The 24,240-nt window shown below is 39.7% G+C and overlaps 1 protein-coding gene across 13 annotated transcripts in view; it reads right to left on the bottom strand.

The window, feature by feature from the left end:
* Positions 1-6,588: 6,588 nt before the first annotated feature.
* The window catches only part of EYA4 (EYA transcriptional coactivator and phosphatase 4), a 321,968-nt gene continuing 304,316 nt past the window's right edge, over positions 6,589-24,240 (bottom strand). For 9 of the 13 annotated variants that reach the window (XM_043592404.1, XM_043592402.1, XM_043592405.1 and 6 more), the window contains 6 exons: positions 20,160-20,218; positions 19,892-20,052; positions 16,758-16,872; positions 12,800-12,921; positions 10,659-10,759; positions 6,589-7,254 (listed from right to left, as the gene is read on the bottom strand). In XM_043592404.1, the coding sequence (XP_043448339.1) occupies positions 7,174-7,254; positions 10,659-10,759; positions 12,800-12,921; positions 16,758-16,872; positions 19,892-20,052; positions 20,160-20,218 (639 nt within the window). In that variant the 3' untranslated portion in view covers positions 6,589-7,173. Of the gene's footprint in view, positions 7,255-10,658; positions 10,760-10,797; positions 10,899-12,799; positions 12,922-16,757; positions 16,873-19,891; positions 20,053-20,159; positions 20,219-24,240 lie in introns of all 13 variants that reach the window. The other 4 variants (XM_043592403.1, XM_043592406.1, XM_043592410.1 and 1 more) reach the window with 1 other exon arrangement.

The following is a 24,240-nucleotide window of genomic DNA, read 5'->3' as shown; positions in this document are numbered from 1 at the left end:
ACTTTCATGAAACAGTTTATTCACCATAACATATATTTTAATGAAAGCCATATTTTGGGGGTACATGAATCTGTCCAAGAACAAGCGACTAAATCACCTGTCAATCTGTTGTAGAGCTCCTGCTCAAATAGGTCTCCTTTGGCAAATAAATTAGAAATGACTTGTAGAAAAGACACCAATGAGAAGTTCACAGAGGCATTTGAATTGCCTCAGGGTGGTTAATCCAGATATAGTATTATTTATCGTTACTAGAAACTGGGGTAAGGCAGGAGATGGGAAGGCAGGATATTAAGTCAACTGGTAATCCCAAATAATTTCCCATGATGCACACTGTACGTACACATTCTGCATTCCTGCCATCATTTCTAGCTTTCACTAATGCTGTCTCAAGGTCGCACAAGTGGCAAATCTTGTTTAAATGACTAACGGACACGATCCGGTGAAATTACTTAGGATTCTATTGACTGCTTTCAGAGTGATTCAGTTATGACCCGCAAGGTGTCTCACAACCAACCAGAAAGTCACTGCAAGTCCAACATGCCGCTGGACAAGTCTACCTTGAGGCCCACCACACCTCCAAAGTAACACTTCCAATCACTGGACTCAGTATCTTCCTCCAATAACTAGCTACCAGAATCCTTTTTTCTTTTGTGTTTCTCATCGCTGTGAATGGCGCTGCATCAATCCAATTTCCCAAACCAGAAATCCAGAGATAAGGCTGGATTTGCCTGAGGGCATGAGAAGAAGCAGGAACAACTGATAAAGGCTAATTATCCTTAGCATGGTAAGCTCAAGCTCTTCAATCTGTGTACTTGTGTCCATACTCAAGGCCATCACCTAACTCAGGAATCTATCGGACTCTCTGAGACCCTGTGCCAGCCTCGCAGATCCCCTATTCTCCACTGTAGGGCCAGAGGGACTGTCACCCACTGCAAATCCAGACACATCCTCTGTTTACAAACCTTTCATTTGACACCTACTGATCGTATGATAAAATCGAAATGTGTACTGAAAATAAAATGGTGGATTGAAATCCTCATGATCTGGCCCTTGTTTATTTTCCAGTCTCATTTCTTATTATCCCCTCCCTTCGCTCTGTGTTCCAGAAACAGTAATTATTTGCAATAGTTCTCTGACCACACCATTCTACTTTTCTCTCTTACCTACATTCTTCTATATTTCCCACTTTGTCTAGATGCTTCCAATCCCTTTTCCCTGGCCTGCCTTTTCCATTTTGTCCTTGGCGTTCTAGCTTGGAAATCATCTTCTCCAAGAATCTTCCCTTTGAGGGCTGGTTAAGTGCCTCAGCAAACTATTTGCCATGTACCATATGGCACTCATTGGAGCCCCCCCCTTCACTTGCACAAGGTCCTCAGAATCCCGCCCCCGCCCCCCGCCCCATATCTACCTGCCTAAGAGCCTGAGGGTCAACGGTGTGATGAGTTCAGAGTCAGCCCTGCCCTGTGGTTCTGTGGAGACTAATTTACTCGGTGTCTCTTTCACCGCCTCCAACACTTACTCTCATTCAGGGCTGTGCATTTTCACCGAAGGCTTCCCAGAGAACTAGACTGACATCATCATTGCAGTCACCCACCAGATATAACAATCTAAGATTTTATGACTACGAAGACAACACGGTACCCTTTAGGCCCAGAAACTGTTTCCCACAAGCCTCAGTCAAGAAGTATTTTATAAGGAGAGAAAATGATATTCTAGCTTGCATAGAGCGATCTGCTTTGTCAGATATGAGCACATGGTATTTGGACATTTTTCAAATTGTATGTTAACACAGTCCTGGAAGGTTCTCTGAATGAGGGACAGGCATTTCCAGACCGAACTTGAAAACTTTTCCCCGTGGTGCTCTGAAGAACCATCTTTGTTTACGACAGTACATCCTCAGAATGGACTGAGGCCTGGTCAGCTTTGAGAAGTTTTTGAGTCGTGGCCCATGAATGAGAATATATGTTCTTTTACACTACTGTATCCAATAATTAATTTAAGAAGTGCGGATCATACACAGATGTTAAGTAATGGTTCTCTTTTGCTAGCTAAGTGAAGTCATACATTTCTCTTTCTTTCTTTTTTTTGTTCCTGGAACTCAGAATCACAAACCACAGACAGACCTTGCAAACAGATCTAAGTTTTATGTGATCTTTTCTGGCTTTAAGTAATTAAAATCAACTAAAGCTACTGATGTTGCATATTATTATTTTTTTTTAATTTTTTTTAACATTTATTTATTTATTTATTTATTTATTTATTTATTTATTTTTTTAAATTTTTTTCAACGTTTTTTATTTATTTTTGGGACAGAGAGAGACAGAGCATGAACGGGGGAGGGGCAGAGAGAGAGGGAGACACAGAATCGGAAGCAGGCCCAGGCTCTGAGCCATCAGCCCAGAGCCCGACGCGGGGCTAGAACTCACAGACTGCAAGATCGTGACCTGGCTGAAGTCGGACGCTTAACCGACTGCGCCACCCAGGCGCCCCACATTTATTTATTTTTGAGACAGAGAGAGACAGAGCTTGAACAGGGGAGGGGCAGAGAGAGAGGGAGACACAGAATCTGAAACAGGCTCCAGGCTCTGAGCTGTCAGCACAGAGCCCGACGCGGGGCTCGAACTCACGGACTGTGAGATCATGACCTGAGCCGAAGTCGGCCGCCTAACCGACTGAGCCACCCAGGCGCCCCACATATTATTATTATTTAATAAAAGACTAATGGGGGCAGAGGAAGCAATTACTGATTCACTACAAACTTTTTTTTTTTTTCTTTTCAGATCATTCTCCATTCACACGTAACTCTTTTTCCAAATACATCTTTGCTTATGGCCATCCTTGCTCTTTATTTTCATGAATTATTAGTCCAGCAGATACTCCATCTAAGTGGTAAAAATTTACCAACCAAACTTAACTGCACATTTTCTCTTTTTAATTCTAGTCCAACATTTTAACATCTCTTTAATTTCAGACCATGATCATGTTAAGTGTTTTCCTATGGTTTACACATTCCTTCAACAACTATTTCTTTTGAGTATCTACTTTATGCCAGATACTTTCCTAGATCCTGGTTATATAGAAGTGAGCAAACCACAATGAGATAAAAATCACTGCCCTCGCAGAGCACACATTCTAGTGGGTGAGTCATCGGATACAAAAGATAAACTATGTGCCATGTTGGATAACAGGAAGTCTAAGGAGGAAGTAGTATTTGACGGTGAAGCAGGGAAAGGAAAGAAATGCTGGGGGCCACGTGCAATTTTAGAGAGAGGACCTCCTCAATTTGGCCGTGAACCTTTTAAAAAAAAAACTCCTGAATGAGGCCGTCTGAAATTTCCCTTCCGTTTGCATTTGAACAACGGATTTGCAAATAAATCAGTACCACACACAAGGTAATAAAGCTGTTAAAAGCTGTTTAAGAAATACACTCCTATCACTCTGGGGAAGCTACTTATAAAGGACACCCCATATTCATCTTAAAAAAAAAAAAAAACCCAAACAAAACTGTGCTTTAAATACTCTAAAAGGCACTGCTTTGTCATTAGCAAACGGCAACTACTTTCTGCATAACACAGGAATGTAACTGCTTCTATGTAACAACCAATGCAACTCACAGCCTTTCCGTTCAGGAGCCCACTTTCGGTCTTCATGAGTGACCTTCTGCCTTGTTACATCTCAGCTCGCTTTAAATGCAAACTACATAATCTAGGCACAAGCAAGGGAAGGTGAGAATACACCAAGAAACCCAAGTATAGATTTCACATTATTTAGAATCGAGCTAAAGCCACACAACAAAGACTCTACAACCTGGGAGGGTGAAGAAAATGAAAACGTTTCCAAAGGTATTTATTGAGACATAGTAAAGATGTACATATTTTTACAGGCTTTTAATATTAATTTACATTTCTTTAAATTATGTAGGCCCCGATAATCTATACTTTACTAATACATAACAGAAACCCTTGAGCTGGACTGTGAGATTTCCAAAAATGCCACCATAGTTGCGAGTCAAGATGCAACTTTGGTGCGTGATGCTTCAATTTGTTTCTGAAGGAAACACTGAAGGCCATATTCACTGAGAACGTAGGCTCATCACAGACAAATTTGCTTAAAAGAACAAAGACAAAACAAAACCCAGCAACTTCAGACTGGAGCATGCTCTTCACGCTATTTTGAATCTTAGCTCACCAGAGACTAAGAAAAAAAAAAAAAGCACGTTTAGAGGGTTATCTACTTTTCGCGCGCCAAATGCATGGTTCTAAAATCTACTTTTTGCCTCGGAATTTGACTTACAAACTTTCATAGGGGTGTAGTGACTTAATCTTGTACGCTATATTACTATAGTCAGGCCACCTGCTTTTCTATTTTTCAGGTGCAACCCAAGGTGGTTACCTTCCCTGGTGATAAACCAACTTGTGTACACGTAGTAGCCGAAAATTCCTTTCAGTGACCAAATTACTTTTCAAATTGGTTTACAGTAAGGCACAATAGTCCATGTCAACAGAAAGTGGGCATTTCCAAAAGGAGTTGTCCTTCTTGTTTGCTTGTTGGCTTATTTTTGTTTGTTTGTTTTTGTAGATCAGAAAGCTAGAGGATCTTCTGCTCCTAGCATAGGAAGGGCAGAGTTCTAGACTGAGCATGCTCAAAGTTGCACGACACGCTGCGAGCTTGGCCACGTTGGCTTGTGCCATTATTGTGCCAAACTGTTCTCTGTCAACCTAGCTTCTAGGTTTTATGCTTGCACTCTCTTCTGAACACACTATCAGGGGAGAAGATGTGTGTGGGGAACAGCACTAGGTGATGTAATTGGTGACCCTCCCTTTGCCCTGTGAAGGGGTATTCCTCTCTGTACCTGCTGGTTTAGCAGCATTAGAAGCCTTGCTTGTTTGATATGGAAAAAGAATGAAAAATCTAGGTATAATGCCGCAATTCTATCATTTAAAGAAACTGGCGATAAAGATAATTTCGTTTTATTCACAGTAATAAATATTTAAAGTTTTAGTGCACAAAACATAATTATTGATAGCCAGTGCAGCTCTTTGATTTTTTTAAACTGCTATTTTCAAGCTAAAGGCCAATATAAATGTAAGATTATTATTAGTATTATTATCATTATCATTATTATTAAAAGTCTTGCAACCTTACTTTATCTGCACCAGTACCTGGGGCAGAGAGAGCCAAAAGTTACAAAATTTAAAGATATGTTGAAGGTTCGCATGATGAAATCACAGCCTTACAATCTGCAACATTGGATCTCAAGCTCTTTCTGCCCGATGGAAGTATGGCCTCGGCATTCAGTAAAGAAATACGGGTTTATAGCCTGCAAAATGAAACCACATTTCCATAGTGAATGCTGCGATCAGTGTGCAAAGCACTGATCTCTGGGAGCCACCGAAGCGATCACGGACCAGCCTCTGGTTAGGGGCGCTGCCTACGGACTGGACTCCTGGTTCCACATTATGACATTTTAAACACAGAACTGCAGGTGCACACCCCATTCAAACATTCCTAGATCTTGAAGTCTTAAATTTCCACAAGGGAAATCATGTCATACGAAGTGACAGGAGAACCCGTATCGTGTTCCTAACGTGGGCTACACACCACGAAAAAAAAAAAAAAACACATGCACACACGACGATGACAGGTTCTCCTTGCAGTGAATGCAGGTCATTGTGCAGAAACAGTGCAGGCAGAAATGAAGGTGCAGGGGTCTCTCAGGGAGAGAAACTGGACTGACGCATTAAGACAGAGAACCAGATACTATTTCACTGCTGCAATTTCGGTCTTGCTCCCAAGATCTGGCTCACTTGCCAATTTATTTTATGATGATATTCTAGGTAAAATTTTCATCGATTCACTCCTTCCTTTAGAAACCATCTGGGCATTCGCCTTCCGCCACGGAAGACCTTTCGTTTTTGCCACGGCATCAGGAATGAATGCACTTAGCTTGACGTCAAGCCATAGTTCGCTCGACGTGAATTCTAAGCCATGTTCACGGCTTCTCCTAAGAAAGTTTGGGTACTATTTGCTTATGATTTTAATGAGACTATTTTCCTCTACACGACTTACACATATCGGAAGGTCAAACTCAAAATAATGTTAAGTAGTCATGAATATGGCTCTTAGTTTTCTCCAGGAGAACTGTAGAAAGGGTACTCGAGACTTCAACATACATTTTTCACTTTCTAAGTAAAGGTCCCACAGTCTTTCTCAAACCTTCTGCTTACGGTTGGATGCACAAGTAGTTGCCTCATATAATTATTGGAATTATTAAGAACCCAAATAAAACACAAGCTTTCTTTTATTATCATTGTTTTCTTATTGCAACAAATACTCAGTTTCTTGCTGATGCAGTATTAAGCTTTTGATAGCTTGAATTTTAAATTTGGTCATCTTAAGAATGATCACAAAGGTTTTTTTTTTTTTTTTCATTATCTACAGATTTTAACCAAAGTTACATTGTAACACACAAACGCTGTCTTGTCTTTAAGGCACAACACATCAGTATGAACATTCTGTTTGCCAAACTTAAAAAAGAGACATTTCAGACTCCCATTTCCACCCCCCGCTTCCCCCCTTCCCCCCCCCCAACAAATGAAAGAAAAATTGCATCCACTTTCAAAGTCAGCTGCTAATAAAGTCACAGTAAATTATTTTCATCAATAATTTACACAAATTACAGGTCTAGATAGGATTGTCCTTATACAGTCTGAGTGCATTCCAATTCAGATTTTCTGGGCTAGGTAGGCTAAAGTCAGATTCAAACCTCAGGGCTGAGAAGATCTCCCATTTTGAGGAATGTTGTTGAGCACCACCTTGTCGGACGGAGCACGTGTTGGTACTTTGCCAGGGTAAGAGTTCTTTGCTAAAGCTGTTAATTCCAGTTAGGACTTGTTCGGTGTGTACCAGCAACCTCCACAGATTTTTTTTTTTTTTAAACATTAAAGTGTTGTAAATATAAGACCATAGAGCTTCCTTTCTGTAGCACTAAAGTTTAACTTCCATTCAGCAATCTGAATTCTTCATTCTGGAACTGTCATTCCAAATATGATTTCATCCTTTAAGACAATTTATATGTGTAAAAGCCAGAGGCATTGAATCACACATAAAAATTCAGTGTACTTGAAATATATATATATAAAAAAAAAATGGATCTCCAGCTAGAGAACACAGTTACAAATACTCTAATTCCAGTGCTTGATGTAGAGCCAAGAGGTCTGAGTGACTTGAAATCCTCCAAAAGGGCATGTTGTGCTGTGTGTTGACAGAGGGAGGTACGGGGGGAGAGAAGGGGAAGGAATGGAGAGAAATCGTAACTATTGTCTCAACGAAGCAACAGTAGACACAGAAACGTGTGGTTCACCCACATTCAAGGGAGGCATGATTGTATTTGAAGGCTTGGTAACATCAGTATCATACTGTCTTCAAATAAGAGAGAAATAGATCTGAACTGGATTTGAATATTTATAAAAGCAAATACTGAAATTTCTGAAGTGGTTTAGTATTTATTCTGGAACGTATCATTACCAAGATTAGCATCTGGAGGTGCAAGCTGAGCATCAAAATCCTCCCTGGCTGAGGGGACGCGATTTTTAACCACAACACTCCTTAGGGTTCCCCTCTCGGTTAGAAACAAAATTTTGACAATGACACACTTCCTGAGTCCCAGGCTTTTTATCTATTTGAGAGGAAGAGGGTGAATTCTTTTGTATGTAAAAAATAATTTGAAGCTGGACTACGTAAGGTAGAAAACAATGCAGGGATAATCAGTCTTCTTCCTTGTCTCGGGTAAGTAATAACTTAAGCCGGTAGCATTGACTTAACTTACTTCATGGTGTGGGACTGAGAGAAATTTCGCACTCCGGCATCCATTCACAATAGGAGCGATATGTACCCGAAGGAACAATAATGGGCTCTTGTGGGGAAAAATATGCTTAGACATTACAATGGTTTGTGGCTCTCCAAAGATATACCAGGATACGGTATATGTGTGGTAAATTTCATGACAAAATGTGATTAGAAAAAAAAATGTTGAAAACTTCTCCATTATGGACAATAATGAAAACAAAGAAATAATGCACTATAGCAATTAACAAAGTCAAGCATTACGTAATTTTGGGCTGATGGCACCTTATAGAATATATATGCATGGAATATGTATCTATATATACAATGGAAATAAATATATCCATATTTATAAAACAGGGGAAATATTTTAGTATAAAAGTTAAACATTCAACTAATAATCGCTATTGTTATAATTCTTTGCTGTCCAATATGGTAGCCACCAACCCCATGTGTCTAGTGAGCACTTGAAATATGGCAAGTCCTGTCCAAAACGCATACTGAATTTCAAAGACTTAGAATACAAACATCACATTAGTAATTATTACATTTGTTAGGTGTCGAGTCAGTAATATTTTACGCATAGTGGGCTAAAGTATATTACTAAAATTAATTCTACCTGTCTCTTTTTACTTTTCTTTTTTTTTAAATGCAGCTTCCAGAAAACTGAAAAGTACAATAATGGCTCACATTATATATTCCTATGGGGGAGTGCGGTTATACGTTCTTAAACTTTCAACTTTCTGCTAAAATTTGCAAAACAAAGCATGTTTCTAGGTCCAATGAAAGCACAGCTATTCACGTAAAGTAACATTTTGTTTTTCCATTCAGCTCAGATCTATTTATAGTAACGACATAGTACTTAGTACTTTGTATTTCTGCGCATGCGGTAACAGCCACATCCAAAGAAAAGCATGCATCCTGGATACTAGAGGAACCAGCCACCTGTGTTTCAAAACAGAGCTGTAAGCCTTCACCACCACCAAAACTGCACCTACATAAACAACCATTTGGAAGTAGCATTCTAACCCAGGTTCTCATCCACTTGGAGTCAGGCCTTTTTCCCCTGAAGTTTCGGGCGTAAAGCAGAGGGGAGGACAACTGTTGGGTCACATCCTGTTTTTCACACCACGGGCAAACGGTGTAGACTCTATACATTTTCATTTTCAAAGGCATATAACATTCCTGGTTTGGAAAAGCGAATTTTATTAGCCCTGACCTAGACAGATGTGAATTTCGCGTAAGCTGCAAGAGTTGCAAAATGTGTGCGGCAGTGGCTGCATTGACTACTTGTTGTGTGTTAATTCTGGTGCCAACATGAAAAATCGAAACAACACGGACTCAGGCCATTGACAAACTCCAGAAGTTATTTCAACTGTGTGCAACGAGGGGGATTCTATGTAGCAGTCCACACTGAAAGTGGTGTTTCTTGAGGCTGCGTCCCTGGCCTTCTACAGAACGTCCTGGGGGGGGGGGGGGCAGGGTGCGGTCTGGGGTCACTGACACGGCTAATTGAGACCAAGAGCTCTGCGGGCGTCAGAGCCTGCACCAACTCTCTCAAGGTTATGGAAAAGCAGGAGATTTTTCAATTACGGCTTCCAATACTTGACCAAACCTTCTAAAGTAGGAGCTCCTTCTTCACTTTGCTTGATGTGAATGATCTACAAACATAAATCACGTTTTTTATCTTTCGAGTATAGCTATAAATTTTCTTAAGCCCTCTCCCTCCTGTTTTTCGAAAACAGACATCAGGTGAACACAGCAGCACATACAAGTGTTTCAGTGAAGGCTGTATTCGATGATGGTTTGAGGTCTCCTCAGGATAAGGACAACATTCTTTTTATGTAAAACAAGATAAGCCAATGTGTTGCTGTTTAAAAACAGCAGTTATCATTTTGCTTTATTTTATGAATTCTATGATTTTTATCCTGGCCAGATGATAGATATTTTGTGGTCATTCAGTAAAGGAAGCATTAGATCTCAGTGTTGTTTCGACTGATGGTTTGGTGTCTAGGACCAATCTTGGAATCACTCCTCTTTTGATCTTTTGACCACTTAATGATCTTTTGATAATTTCATGGTTTTTAACTGCCTTAGTTTCTTCTTCAGAAATATGGGCCAGATGAAAGGGCTTATTTAAATACCTAGGGCCTATGAGGTCTCCTGAATATGTTCAACGCCAGCTGCTTGGCTGCAATCACGCACTGACATCTCACTAAAACAGACAACATTCTTCTAGAAGATACGAGGCATACTGCCTCTGAGTCTCTATGACAAGTTGGCACCAAAGGATCTGAATAATACACGTCATTCCAACAGCCTTTATTAATTTCGCTAGCAAGGTTTTTCTTCAGCTATTAAAAATAGCCTTAGCATTTATCACCACGGAACACGCTTACTACAAGGCGTTCACCAGGACCATAGGGCATAAAAGCTGGGTGAGCAAAAAGGGAAGAACTGAGTCATTCGTGTGATTTCTATGGAGCTCATTAAACTTATCAGGTGGACCTTCGTGTTTAAAAATGGTCCCCCCCCCCCCATCTTTCTTGAAGATCACTGGATCTGTGTGCATGACGCACGCACGTAAATACACCTGACTGAATTTTCCTACGTTTCTATCAAATTTCAGGCAAAAAATGCTAGACTCCAAATGGTTTATTTGAATGTAAGTATCGACCTTCTCATGCTCTTTACTGCTTTGCATCTATAAATTCAGATCATTTGTCAAGCTGCCACTGGGCCAAACTACAGGAATGCAAACACAAAAGCTTGCATTAGAAGTTATCACACCAACATTGTTTGAGACAGGTTACCTTTTTTGCTGCCTGTTCTTCTTCTACACCATCCCCAATTACAACATATACTACTTTTCTGCCAAACCTTTGCATTATTCGTTCAAAGCAACTTTCTTTCCCTGGAAGATAAACGAGATAAAGTTCAGAGTGAAGTTACCTGGTTAGCGGCATGTTCTTCGTCTCGGCCATCTCCAATCACAACATAAGTTATGTTAGTGCCAAACCTGGACACTATACGCTCAAAACAGCTTTCCTTGCCTGAAAAACAATGCACTGCTTATTCTTCCAGCCACTGCATTCATTAACCTAAAGATTCATAAAGTGTTAGGTTAATTTCTCTCGAACATCAATCACTTACACTAGCTTGCAACCTCTGGGTTTACGAAATCAACCAATATGTTTGAATAATGTCGGTCTTCACTTGAGACAGATTATTAAACAAATGTGTCTCACACTCCACAAAAGCCAGTAGGGTTAAGCATCTGACCCAGAGAAAATGTCAGCGTCTTGTACATGAGTAAGAGAATTCTGGAACAACTTTGATAAGCAACCGTGAGTTTTAGTATCTATTTGTTTAACCCTGCGGATCAATTGTGTCTCGTCTGAGCAGTATAGACAAGTCGGCTAAAAACAGTATTGTAAAAAAAAACTGAAGGCTGATCTGTAAGGAAAGAGGAAATACTAAGATGTAAATTTACCTTGATAAAAATAAAAAAAAAAACAACTCCCTTCTTCAAGTGGCTAGGAGATAGTCTGTTCAGATTAATTGTACCAAGGGTGCTGTCTGGGCCACAGCACTGGTGACACCCGTCTCCTCTGATTGCACTATGAGAATAACACCGTGGAATTTCTACATATTCTTCATTTTACAACACTGCCATAATCCTCTGAATTTCATTCCCAGAATGTTCATGCAGTCATGGCTATTTTTGCATTTTTTTTTCTTAATCTGATAGTTCAGAACTCCAAAAAATACTAGCTTAAAGGGAAAAATAAGAATGATTGTGGTTTGTTTTTTTTTTTTTTCAGATGAAATATAAGGAACAATTTGACCAATAAAAAAGAATACTGTCCTTCCTAGAAGAAATGTTTATGCTGGTGTCAAATTATTTGATTTGCCAGAATGGAAGACAAAGTGTGAGACATTAATCCTGCAGCGTAAATACATACATTTATGTAAGAAGTGAATGGGATTGGTATCAGGGTTCTGAACTGTATGTAGTGCCGTGACAATGTGGAATTGACATCATGAAGGCTTGGCTCTCTTTAACTATCCTCCTGGAACAGCAGCAAATGGGGGCTCTTTCTGCCTGTGCCAATATCAAAACTCGGCGAGACCCAGGGCAGGTTATTTTTGGTAGGGGATTTTAGGATTGTGAACTCTTGTCAAGGTGCCAGACCCTAAGTCTGTTGACCTTCAGGGTGCATTAGACAACCTGTTTCCCCAGTCATTTCCTTGACAGACACTGGAATACAGGAGCTGTTTTCTTTTAACTCTTTCAGGACAGCAGAAGTCAGGAAGTTCTGTTTTTGAAAGATGCTTAGAGACTTGGTCTGTGAAAGGCAGTTAAAACTCCAAGATGGCTCCGCAGAGAGATATTAAGCAAATGAACAAGGCTGGAGTTCTTTGGTTACTGATTGAACATTTTTGGAAATGTGTATTTCTAGCCATTCGTGGGTTATAATTCATGAAATTGTTATTTTTTTTCTGAAGTGTAGGATCCTACTCAATCCATCCGGCACTCCCCTGCAATGTCCAAAGAGTATTTTATCTTAGATCTAGATTACTGCATCTGCAAAGAGGCAATTAAGATATTTAAGATATTAAATCATTAAGGTATTAAATACCATGGCTAAAGACACTGTCTAGTATTTAGAAAACACGTGTTGTCCTGAAGTGTAAATACAAACACATAAGTAAGCAAATAGAATTGTCCAGATACTGAATTCAGAATTTCACTGGGCAACGGTTTTCATACAATTTGCACACATACATTGGGTTTCAGGGTACTTTGTTATTTACACTCCATTCAAATTTGCTTGATAATGTAATAGCAAAACTCATGGAAGAGGGAATCATGCAGACAGACATATCAAGGAAATCCCCCAAAACCCAGCCGTGAGCACATTCCACACAGAGTTGGAAGTAATTGTCTTACCTATTTTAGTTGCACTGTAAATATTCTCAATGGGGAAAGCACCTCCTAAACTATAGAGTAGAACCTTCGCGAGAGCTGGGATCAGTTGGGTTGTCGTTACCAAGACATTTACGCAGTTACTCCTAAGATAGGGAGGAAATATGCAGAGTTGTTTTCCAATACTAAATAATTTCGAATGGCACAGATTTTAAATTGTCACTGTGGCCTTTCAATTCCATAATAAATGGCTCCTGATAAGCTAACCTTTAAACATCAACAGTTATTCATGGAGTGCCTGCTATCTGGAAGGTACCATGACAGGTGCGAGGAATACATCCCCAAATGGGGGAAGTGGAAGAAAACGGGCAAAACGAAGTCATGGATGAATGACGTTTTTGTCCCCCTCCCCTGCCCCCCGCACCCCAGAGAGATAGGAGAGACACAAGTAAATAGACACCTGCAATATGAAATATGTTCTATAATAAGGATCTCCTCAGGCTCCTGTGGAACGTCAGAGAAGAATACCTACCTCAGCCAGTGGCAATCATGGGAAGGTTATCAGAGGGATGGCTTAGCTCTAAGTTTTACAAGTATCCAGATGAGGTAATTTTTTAGGGTGGTAAGACTCTATGTCTCAGGGTTTTCAGAGCCTGGAAAAGTAGTGGACGTAGGCAGAAAGAAGGTAATGGGATGGGTAAAAGTAGTTTTTGGATTTTGTGCAAGAAATAGCCCAGTGTCCCAGTCAAGGGGCTGACAGATGGGGATTCTGGAGAAGAATGAGAGGGCCCTTATTTAGTCCAGAAGACGTGACTCTCTGAATCTCCTTTCCAACAACAACATAGGGTTGCATTTAATGGACCCAGTTTTAATCCATCTACACAGGCCTTCCTCTTTGAAAGTAACAATCTTCCATTTTACAATTTACAGTTGTTTCTTTCACAGTCATATTGCAGGGAGATAAAGGAAACACCAAGAGAGTGGGAACTGTGAGGCAGAGATCTGGAAAGAATGGACTGTGGTCCTTCCTTCTGGATTATGGGAAAATTGAGCCATCCTGCCTTGAGGGGCTCACACCACACACATGAAACTGGGACTCGGATTGCCTTTCTCTACTGGTATTTTGTAACAGGAGCCTTAAATACGTATTAGTAAGGGCCCCTAGAATTCTCTGGATTGATTGTCAGAAGCCTGGTTTCAACAGTAAGTCAGAAGAGCAAGCTGAGTGTCAACTCTTCATGGGTATGTATATACTGAGCCCCCAGTATACTTAATATCATGCTTTATATTCTTTAGACATATCCTGTATAAAGAAAAACTACATTTTATTCAAAAACAATTATAAAATCTTTATAATGACAGCCTTTTAAACATTTCTATTTGTAAACTGTTTCCAGAGGTACCCTGATCTTGTAACAGAAGCTCTAACTCCTGGAGACAAATGATGAGATTATCACTTATATGGGCTAAAGAAACAAAGCTTTCCAGAGGTAGAACTTTAATAAGCACCACCAATGCAATCCTTAATTTTGCCGATGAGGAAATAAAGACCTGAAAAGTGATTTGCCTGCCTATCATCAGAAAGAAACTCCCCAAATAATGGCAGATTATCAGGCATAATACACAAACACATCACTGGATTGAAATAATATTGGGAAATCTAGCTTTGCCACTTACACCGTGTGATAATTGGAGTTATATCATTCCTTTTTTAAATGGCATACGTTGCATACATTTATAAATTACAGATTTATAAGTGGCAAACACTGCATATATTTATATCCAATTTATAATGCATTGTAACTTTCAATTCCAAACATTGCATATATTTATATATGGCATGTATATACTTGTGTGAAATATGAACAAACATAAAGAAGAACGTGAACAGGCGAACAGCATCAATTATTTAGCCATACAGAGATGGTAACTGGTTTCTCCATTTTGTGTGTTTACTTTCAGAATTTCTATTTGTGTACAGGTTTTTTTTTTCTCATTAGTACCATACTTCATATATATCTAAGTTTTTATTCTACTTTTTTCACTCATTTATATCGTGAGCCTATTCATTTATGTCATATTGTCTACTAGTCCTCTTTTCCTAACAAGACAGAATGTGTGAAGACTGTATGTGGCTCCAACATAATTCTTTAAAGTGAGGCTCACTCAGTCACTGGTTTTGATGTCTAAATATTGTAAATAATGCTGCCTTACATAGAAAAATTTCCTACACATTTGAGTACGTCCTTTGACTATACTCACAGGGGAGGAATTAGAGCTGGAGGGGGCAACCTTTGCTAAAGACTCTGATATATAATTCTGCCATTTTGTAAAAGCCTCTGTTTTTCTGATATCCTAGAAATTCTGTAAAAAAAATTACCAATATGGTCATCCCTGTGGATAGCTTAGCAAATTTCACGTCATTTAAATCTTCAATGTGTAATGACTTATTTTTCCCCTCCTTTTCCTTGTTAGTATTTTTATTTCTGAAAATCACATACCCATGTAGTTGCTTTAAGGCCATGCATTTACTAATAATCTCTCTATATTATGGATAGCACACATATAATCTACACAACAAGGTAATAGCCTTGGTTTTTAACTATCTAGAACTCTTTTAGAAATAATGAAAGCCATTGACCACCTCCGCAGGGAAATGCACATGCCCCTACATTTTGCACACGATTTCAGGGACTTAGGAGGCCTTACATCCCAGCCTCCTTGACCCTTCATCCCCATATCACCAGTTACAGAGATCACAAGGCAGCAAGTCCCATTTTAAAACAGCTTCAACTGTGGGACAATTCTTCCTTACACAGACCTAGAACCTTCCTTCCTAGGATTCCTACTCATCCCTCCCAATTCTCTCCTTTACAGACCAGAGAGATGTTTATTTTTGGCCTAACAGCTCAAACAATCGACATCGGTAATCGTGTTCCATGTAGGACTCTTCTTCAAACTAAACTCCTTGGTTCCTCCCTCCAACTGTTCCTTTTATGCGGTTTCCACAGCCGAAAACCCTTCTGGACACTTTGCTGGTCCAACAAGATGTTTCAAATATGTCTGAGCGCCCGCTGGAATGTGGTGCCCAGAACTAAAGCAAAGTACTCTGTTCTGGCTTTCCCAGCCTGACCCAGGACACTACGGCTCCCTTCCCGCCCCATTTATCCTTCCCACCATCGATGTGGTTGCTGCCGGTGTTGCGGCTAGAAGCCGCGTGCAGGATTTCAGGCACACGCATTTACTTCCACGCTCTAATCCGGGACTCTCCATTTACCCTGCCAAGGCTTTCTGTATCCCGGTTCCATCAGTCCACATAGTCTTTCTCTGAATGTGTGCTACTTACAGGTTTGCTAAGCATGCTTCTACTTGCCCACCTAACTCAGAAGTAAGATGAGGGAACAGGATGGTGCGAAGATTCATCCCCACCCCAACTAGCTATCACTTTCCAGGTTTATATTATTTTATTAGGTAGCATTTATGGCACACGCCATACCCATGTAGTCAGAAGTCTATTCAGTTCTATTGCCTGTACCAGTACGTCAGTATTTCTCTGTTTAGCTCAAACAACACACGGGTTACAAGTTCTTCAAAGAGGCTTGTCTTACTATTTTGCTGCCTTTAAATCACGTATATTATCTATAATGGCCTAAGACACTTTAAAATATGCACTCTGTGGGTAAACTACATGCTCCTGTTTGATTGCGAGTCACAGGACCTTCCTGTGGAGAACGCCAGTAGTTATGCAGAAAGAAGGGTAAAGAGAAAGGATCTCCTGGCTATTCTGAGAAGCATCAACTCCCAGCTGCCACCCCCCATCCACCTCCCCCTCAACGTACATTGAAAATACTAGATTCACTACATTCTTAGGTTCCTTCAAACTCTAAAATACTCTAGGAATTAAAAAAAAATGATGCATATTACACTCTTAAAACTACATCTTGAATATACTAAATATAGAAACTGCAACAATACCACTTACCTAGTACTAATAATCGATAATGATTTAAGTGCATTTGTTAGCCAGGAGTCTGTCAGACCTTCAATCTCTGCCCTCAACTGCAACCATGCGTCTCTCTTGGCAGGGCCAAGGAGTCCTGCAACGATGAAAAGCAAGGTAGAATCAACAGATGAAAAGTTCTCAGGAAAACCTAGTTTAGCCTCCCTTCTGTCCGGTATAGATAACCTCGGAAGCCGAGAGAGACTGACTTGGATCAATACTGATCCTTCATTTCAGAACTAATTGCTCCTTCATCCAACAAACATTTACTGAACAACTCAGGTTTCAGGTACTGGGCCCCAAACTGGGGATGTAACAGTGAAAAAGGGGATCTCGGTCTCTGTACTCACTGAACCTAGAATCTGACAAGGTGGATGCCCACCACCTGCGGAGATGCGACAGTTCCCGTGCCTGGGTCCCGCTCCAAAAGACAGTGATAGAATAGAGCTGGAGAAGAAGGTGGGGCTTCACCAGTCTAGGGATTCAAACTTCAAACACTCTGGCTATCTGAACATGTTTCACTTCTTAATAATCACAATCATTACCACTTTTAACCAGCAGTGATGACATTATCCTAGGTTGCCAAGTAGTACTGAAGCTATCACAAATACTCTGTTTTTAAAAAAGGCAAGAATGGCACTTGAAATTCGGAAGCATACGACACAGTTATAAACAATGGTTAAAGCTGCACTAATGTTGGGGTAAGAGAAGAAGCAGGCATGCTATCTTTTTTATTTCAAAAGCCCTTGTTTTTATGAAAAAAAAAAAATAAGATCATGCAATCCACCAGAAATAAGTTTCTTATTTAAATTGTATTTCAGGGCATCAGGGGCACATACACAGGTGGATGATTTTTTAAAAATATTTTTTTAATGTTTATTTATTATTGAGAGACAGAGAGAGACAGAGCATGAGCATGGGAGGGGCAGAGAGAGGGGGAGACACAATCTGAAGGAGGCTCCAGGCTACGAGCTGTCAGCACAGAGTCTGATGCGGGGGCTTGAACTCACGAACTGTGAGATCATGACCTGAGCCGAAGTTGGTCGCTTAACCAACTGAGCTACCCAGGCGCCCCAGGTGGAGGATTTTTTAAATCAAAATTTCTATTTTTTAGCAACTCATTTGTCCTTATTTCAATATAGCGATGCTAACAGATTAGCACAGAAAAATGGACTTATGTGTCACCAACCTTTTAAAGCTATAATACTATTTATTACTCATCTTGTTCATTTTTAAATGATTTTAGTAATACCCTTCATGAGGGAAACAATGTCATGTCTGAATGATAAAACTTACTTCAGATTTCTCAAAGGAATTATTTCAAAATTAAGCATATTACCCACAATTGATGTGAAAGAGAACACCTGTTTCTTTGATTTTACCAAAGTGTCTTACATAGAGCTTTAGAGTGAATTAGGAAACCGGAATTGTCTGCTCAGGACCCTGGACAAGTCAGAAGTCTGCCGGGCCTATTTCTAACCAGGAAATGAAGATCTCTCATTTGTGTTTTTTTAAATGTTTATTTATTTTGAGAGAGAGAAAGAGAAACAGAGCACAAGTGGGGGAGGGGCAGAGAGAGAAAGACACAGAATCCGAAGCAGGTTCAGGCTCTGAGCTGTCAGCACAGAGCTGCACGCTGGGCTTGAACTCACGAGCCATGAGATCGTGACCTCAGCTGAAGGTGGACGCTTAACTGACTTGAGCTACTCAGGCGCCCCAAAGATCTCTCGTTTCTAAGATCCCTTTTGGTTCTAACAACAATAATAATAACGTGAGTATTGATTATGGTTCTACATGTTTTCTTTGTTCTCTTATAGCTACTGAGTATCTACTAAGCACCTAGGGCTAGTTGGACACTGGGGATACATGATGAACAGACACACAGCCCTGCCCTCATGACATGTGTGGTGTGTGTAATAATATATACTAGAGATGAAAATGTTACTTACTGTTGTGTATTGTATTCTATGATATGTATATAAATACACATTTGTATAGTATGCATAAGTATATATAGCTTATCATTCAATATTAGATTCTGATTTAAACTCCTCAACCATCCGTCCTTTAAAAAGAGAAAGAGAGAGACAGAGACAGAGAGAGAGAGAGAGAGAGAGACAGACAGAGAGAGAGAGACAGACAGAGAGACAGAAAACCCTGGGAGAAAAAATTTATATGACTTCATAGCTAATCTTAGAATCTTGCTGACCTACAACTGATCGTAATAATAGAAATAATTATGGTTTATTTTACCAAGAAGAACATCCAAGATTTTAGTTTTGAGGTCACAAGTTGTAATATGACCCATATATATGAATGAAAATAAAATGGCTTAGATATAACCCACAGAGTATCTGAACATTTAAAGACCATGATGGGGTGCCTGGATGGCTCATTCGCTTAAACATCCGACTCTTGATTTCGGCTCAGGTGTTGATCTCAGGGTTCATGGGTTCGAGCCCCATGTTGGGCTCTGTACTGACAGTGTGGAGACTGCTTGGGATTCTCTCTCTATGTCTCTCTGACCACCCCCACTCATACTCACTCTCTCTTTCTCTCTCAAAATAAATGAATACACTAAAAAAAAACCCCATGATAATCACATTTAATACTATACATGGGAAAGATACACTGTCAGATAACGTGCAATTACAAAATATAGACTCAAGTCTTTGAAATGACATAAAGCACTGTTGGTATTTATTTCTAAAAGAATTCCAGAAAGGTAATGATGACTACCAACTGTGCTCTAATGACTGGGGGCCCTCGCTTCTAGACAGGTCTTCCCGCTGCCTCAATCGCTTCCTCTGTCTGGTTTACACCAACAATGTCTGCTGACGAGGGGTAAGCGAAATGCCCTGCTGTAAATCTTAACCAAGTATCTGGGCCCACAGAATTCCCAGTTCTTTTGGCAGAGATGCACATTTTATTTTGCACTTACATTTTTTTTCCTGCTACCAACTCTAAGGGACTTAGAATTCTGACAGAGTAGTTCAGCATGAGCGCTCGGTAATTTACCTTAGAGTAGGATAGCCTCTAATACGGAACACGGCACTACAGTTCAAACCCTACCTCTGTCTACAGTAGCTTTATTAGAGTTAAAGAGCCGCACATACCTCCAACATTGTTCTTGTAGGTGTTGTATAATTCTTTTACTCTTCTGTAACGAAAAGCCAACTTCCTCATCCAGTCAACCCCTCCTCTTACACCTGTTGGCAAACAAAGGTTTGCACTACTTGCAGCTGCATGGAAGCCATCAGTTGCAAAACTGTAGGTACTGTAACACCCAAAATACATTAAAAAGAAATAAAAGAAATAATTACATGTGCAAAACTCCGCAGCCGAATTTCTGTAGGAAATAGCATACTGAAAGGCATGGCTTACCTTAAGTCTTGCCCATTATCATCAGAGGAAACATCATCTATGTGAACTTGATCACACTCCTGTTAAAAACATTGGAAAAGTTATTTGTTTTTCAAACGATGTCTGTCTGGTGTTGGAGGGTTTTCCAGCTTTCCATTTGGCCAGGCTATGGCCAGAAGGTGGCAGCATTTGCCCATCCATCCCACTGCCAGCCTGGGGAAATGGCATTCTTTCTATTCTGAGCCCAGAAGAGTGCCATCAAAACAGGTCTGAAAACATATGCCCTGTAGGTTTCTTTAGAGCCGTTTAAAGATTTTTAATCTTAAAATTATGGATAAGAAATGACCTTTGAGTCTCTACAGGAATGACTGCTGTTCACTTCCAGCCATCTCTGTTGTGCATACTTAAGTATGGGAATAACGCTGATCTGAAGATACACAGAATTCGTTTGGTCCGAACCTCAGGTGGTTACTATTCTTTGGTATTTGTTGAGCAACAACAGAGGGGCCTGATGCTTATGGTCCCCTGTGAGACTTCTGTGACTTCCTGCCTTTTGCTGGGCCAGGGATACCATGAAAGAACCATGCTGATGTTATTTTAAAAGTCCTGGTCTCTCAACGCAGAAAAAAGCTAATAACCACACAAGTCGACATTTTCTTTTTTTTTTTTTTTCACTTTTGTTCAAGTTTTGAAATCTTTAAGCTGAAAACAATACTTAGAAACAAAAGGGAAATAATGAAGATTTACCATCTCCAGTATGCTACAAATTCAGAGGAAAATAAACTTGAGGTACATATACCCATATAATTGACCTGATCTAAGTTACGGTGTTCTCAGAACAAACGGTAACTTTTCTGGATAAGGATTAAATTCTTCTTTGCTGTTCTAAGAATCCTGTTCTCTCTTCAAATAATCTGAAAAGTTCCAGTGAAACAGCATGTGATCTGAAGGTGGAATTTGGCTAGGGCATTTAAAATACCGAGTACTTAATGAAATTTAGGATAGGTAAGTTTAGCCTTTTGGGCTCTTTTTCTCTACTCAAATTATTTCAGTCATATTCACAGATGCTGACTGTATACATGGTACTTACTATTCAAAATCAATTTTTAAAAATTATTAACTTTGACAATAAGATGCCATATCAAACAAGGGCTTTTCAGCTACCATTTATATTCATTATAGGACCTGGGAAGTGCCTGGTACTGAAATATTTATCATCTCCAGTTTTCTATTCTGAATATGTTAGATCCTATTATAGTCTGGGGTGAACTAATTGACTCAGGCTTCTTTTAAAATATAAAATATAGGAGCGCCTGGGTGGCTCAGTTGGTTAAGCATCTGACTTTGGCTCAGATCATGACTTGTGGTTCGTGAGTTTGAGTCCTGCACTGGGCTCTGTGCTGACAGCTCAGAGCCTGGGGCCTGCTTCGGATTCTGTGTCTCCTTCCCTACCCCTCCCCAACTCATGCTCTGTCTCTCTGTCTCTCTCTCTCTTTCGAAAAATGAATAAACATTAAAAAATATATAAAATATAAGGTTAGCCCAATCAATACAACTTTAGTACATAACCTGAAAATCCAGGTAAATTGAAGGTTCATGTGATTTACATAAATTATGGGTTTAGGAATTTTTGAATAAATGTCTACCAATATTCACGGGTAAGGAAGGGCTCCAAAATGTTAACCTGACCAGAAGCTCCCTGAGAAGGGTGTTTGGGTCACCTGGATACACCCCCATTTAAGGCACAATTTGGCACACAGTAATCACTCAGCAACTCTTGGTTGGCTAAATGGCAGATGTCCAGACAAATGACAGTTCCTGACAAAATTACCACAGTCATTTAAATTTTCTAAGACAACATTTCAATTATATTAAAAATAATATTCCAGATGCTATAAGGACTGTAAGAAGATATCTATACCAAGAGTGGAGGGGAGGAGAAAGAATGGGGTACAAACCAAGGCTGCAGGTGTCAGAGTGGGATAGACTTTTGGAAAGGTTTTTTTTCCCCATTTTGACTGAGTACGGGTTGAAAAGAGTACAGCCCAGGGGCGCCTGGGTGGCTCAGTCAGTTGAGCGTCCGACTTCGGCTCAGGTCATGATCTCGCAGTCTGTGAGTTCGAGCCCCGCGTCGGGCTCTGTGCTGACCGCTCAGAGCCTGGAGACTGTTTCAGATTCTGTGTCTCCCTCTCTCTCTGACCCTCCCCCGTTCATGCTCTGTCTCTCTCTCTCTCTCTCTCTCTCAAAAACAAATAAACGTTAAAAAAAATTAAAAAAAAAAAAAAAAGAAAAGAGTACAGCCCAAACTTTAACCGAAGGAGGCCTTATGCTTCCAGAAAAATCTTAGGGAAAAGTATAGGAAAAAGCAACAGTAGTGGCTATTGGATTGGGCTCTCAAGGAAAGGGTGGGGAGGTTTCATTATTAGCATGAAAACTGGAAATAAAGTTCTTCCAGAACAAGGAGGCAGCAAAATAGTTCTAAAGAAGACTTATTTTTTTATTTAGAGACGGTGACATTCTTGGTGAGTATGAAAAGTGTACTAAATCACTATCAAAATGGCATCATGTAAAGCTGCTCATTCTACTGAAATTCTGAGATCTTTCACCACGTAAAAATTTCCATCTCTGTCTTATAATAAACAGTAATATATAAGTAAATATCCAAAAAAGTGGGGGAAATCCTTATGAATCACTCTTTTACTTCTAATTACTTAGAAGCTATTTCTATATTTCATACCTTCTCATCCTAATTTGTGGAGAAACTCCTCTGACATTTCAAGTATTAACTCACATGATTAATTTGTACATTTTACCCCGAGATTTATTTTTCACTCCCGAGGACATCAGTGTATCAAACTTACTGGACCACGAGCTCCATATTTGAAGTTATGGTTGAGATTTTTCCAAATGGAACTTCTCTTTAAATTTATGCCTAGTTAACTATGCTTGTTGACTCTGGACTCTTGCCTGAGGATTACAGTCCAGTGAAAGAAACCTGAACTTCAATCACTTACATTTTTAGAAAATTCTAAATAATTGTTCTTCAATTAGTTTTCACTCAGAGGAATTGTGCAAGGATCGTTTTGACCCAAACCTGAAATACTAAAAACAGTGTAATGCTTGGCTTCAACAAATTTCAGTCTAAAGACTCAAACATTTATAATAATTCTGATGCTAATGTTAAATTCTTTATTTTTGTCTTACAAGGTGACCACAAAGTTGTCACTGATCTTTATCAGTCACAACCCGCACAGCAGTCTTCTCTCACTGTTGTGAAGCTGAACTCCCCGGTGCCTTCCTTTCTGGAAGTTATTCTAACTGAAATAACATTTTATTTCAACAGGGAGTGTTCTCTTCTTAGGAGGAGGAGGAGGAGGAGGAGGAGGAGGAGGAGGAGGAGGACGATGAGCATTTGCCTTCTCTGCAGTTGGGCAGGATGTAGAGAAGTGTCTATTAGGATTTAAATTTGTATCTTTTAAAGAATTATGTGACAGCAGCTGCCACTATATATGTTACAGTATCTACTGAAGGATTTGAGTCTCAAATTAGATTTCTGGGTTAAGAAAAGGAACCCTGAGAGGATAAATACACCAGGAAAAAAAAAAAAGGAAACTTAATAGGCGAATGATGGAGTTACTCTCTTGAGGAATTTGCCTCTTTGTTAGCAGAAGCAGAAATAGCTTAACACCAGTTATGTAGCCCATGATTATCTTTGCTTACAAGAGGTTTACTGAAATAAAAAATTGGGTGAGAGTAAAGTTGACTTTCAAAGTCAGATGCAGGAGGAGAGCGGATATATACGTAAGTGCACTGAACGATCTTAAAAGCTACTGTTCAGACGTCATTTGTTTTCATGCTTGTTTATAAGCCTTTGGGTCTCCTTGGGCACTTCATCTAGATGTACATGCACAGGGGTCATGGGTATGTCTGTGCACATGTATGAGAGTTTAATTAACTTATATGCAGACACTCAATAATTTCACTGATTAGGTACTTACTGTTGGACACTAAGTTGTAGTGCTTGAGTCAAGTGGAATTTTTATCACATTTGAGAACATCACTAAAAAGCTATAATCAGAAGAGAAAGTCGATACCAGTATTT

Source organism: Prionailurus bengalensis, chromosome B2 (assembly GCF_016509475.1).
Source record: "Prionailurus bengalensis isolate Pbe53 chromosome B2, Fcat_Pben_1.1_paternal_pri, whole genome shotgun sequence".
NCBI classification, from domain to species: domain Eukaryota; kingdom Metazoa; phylum Chordata; class Mammalia; order Carnivora; family Felidae; genus Prionailurus; species Prionailurus bengalensis.
The sequence above is the reverse complement of the archived record's forward strand: the minus strand, read 5'-3'. Positions and strand labels throughout refer to the sequence as shown.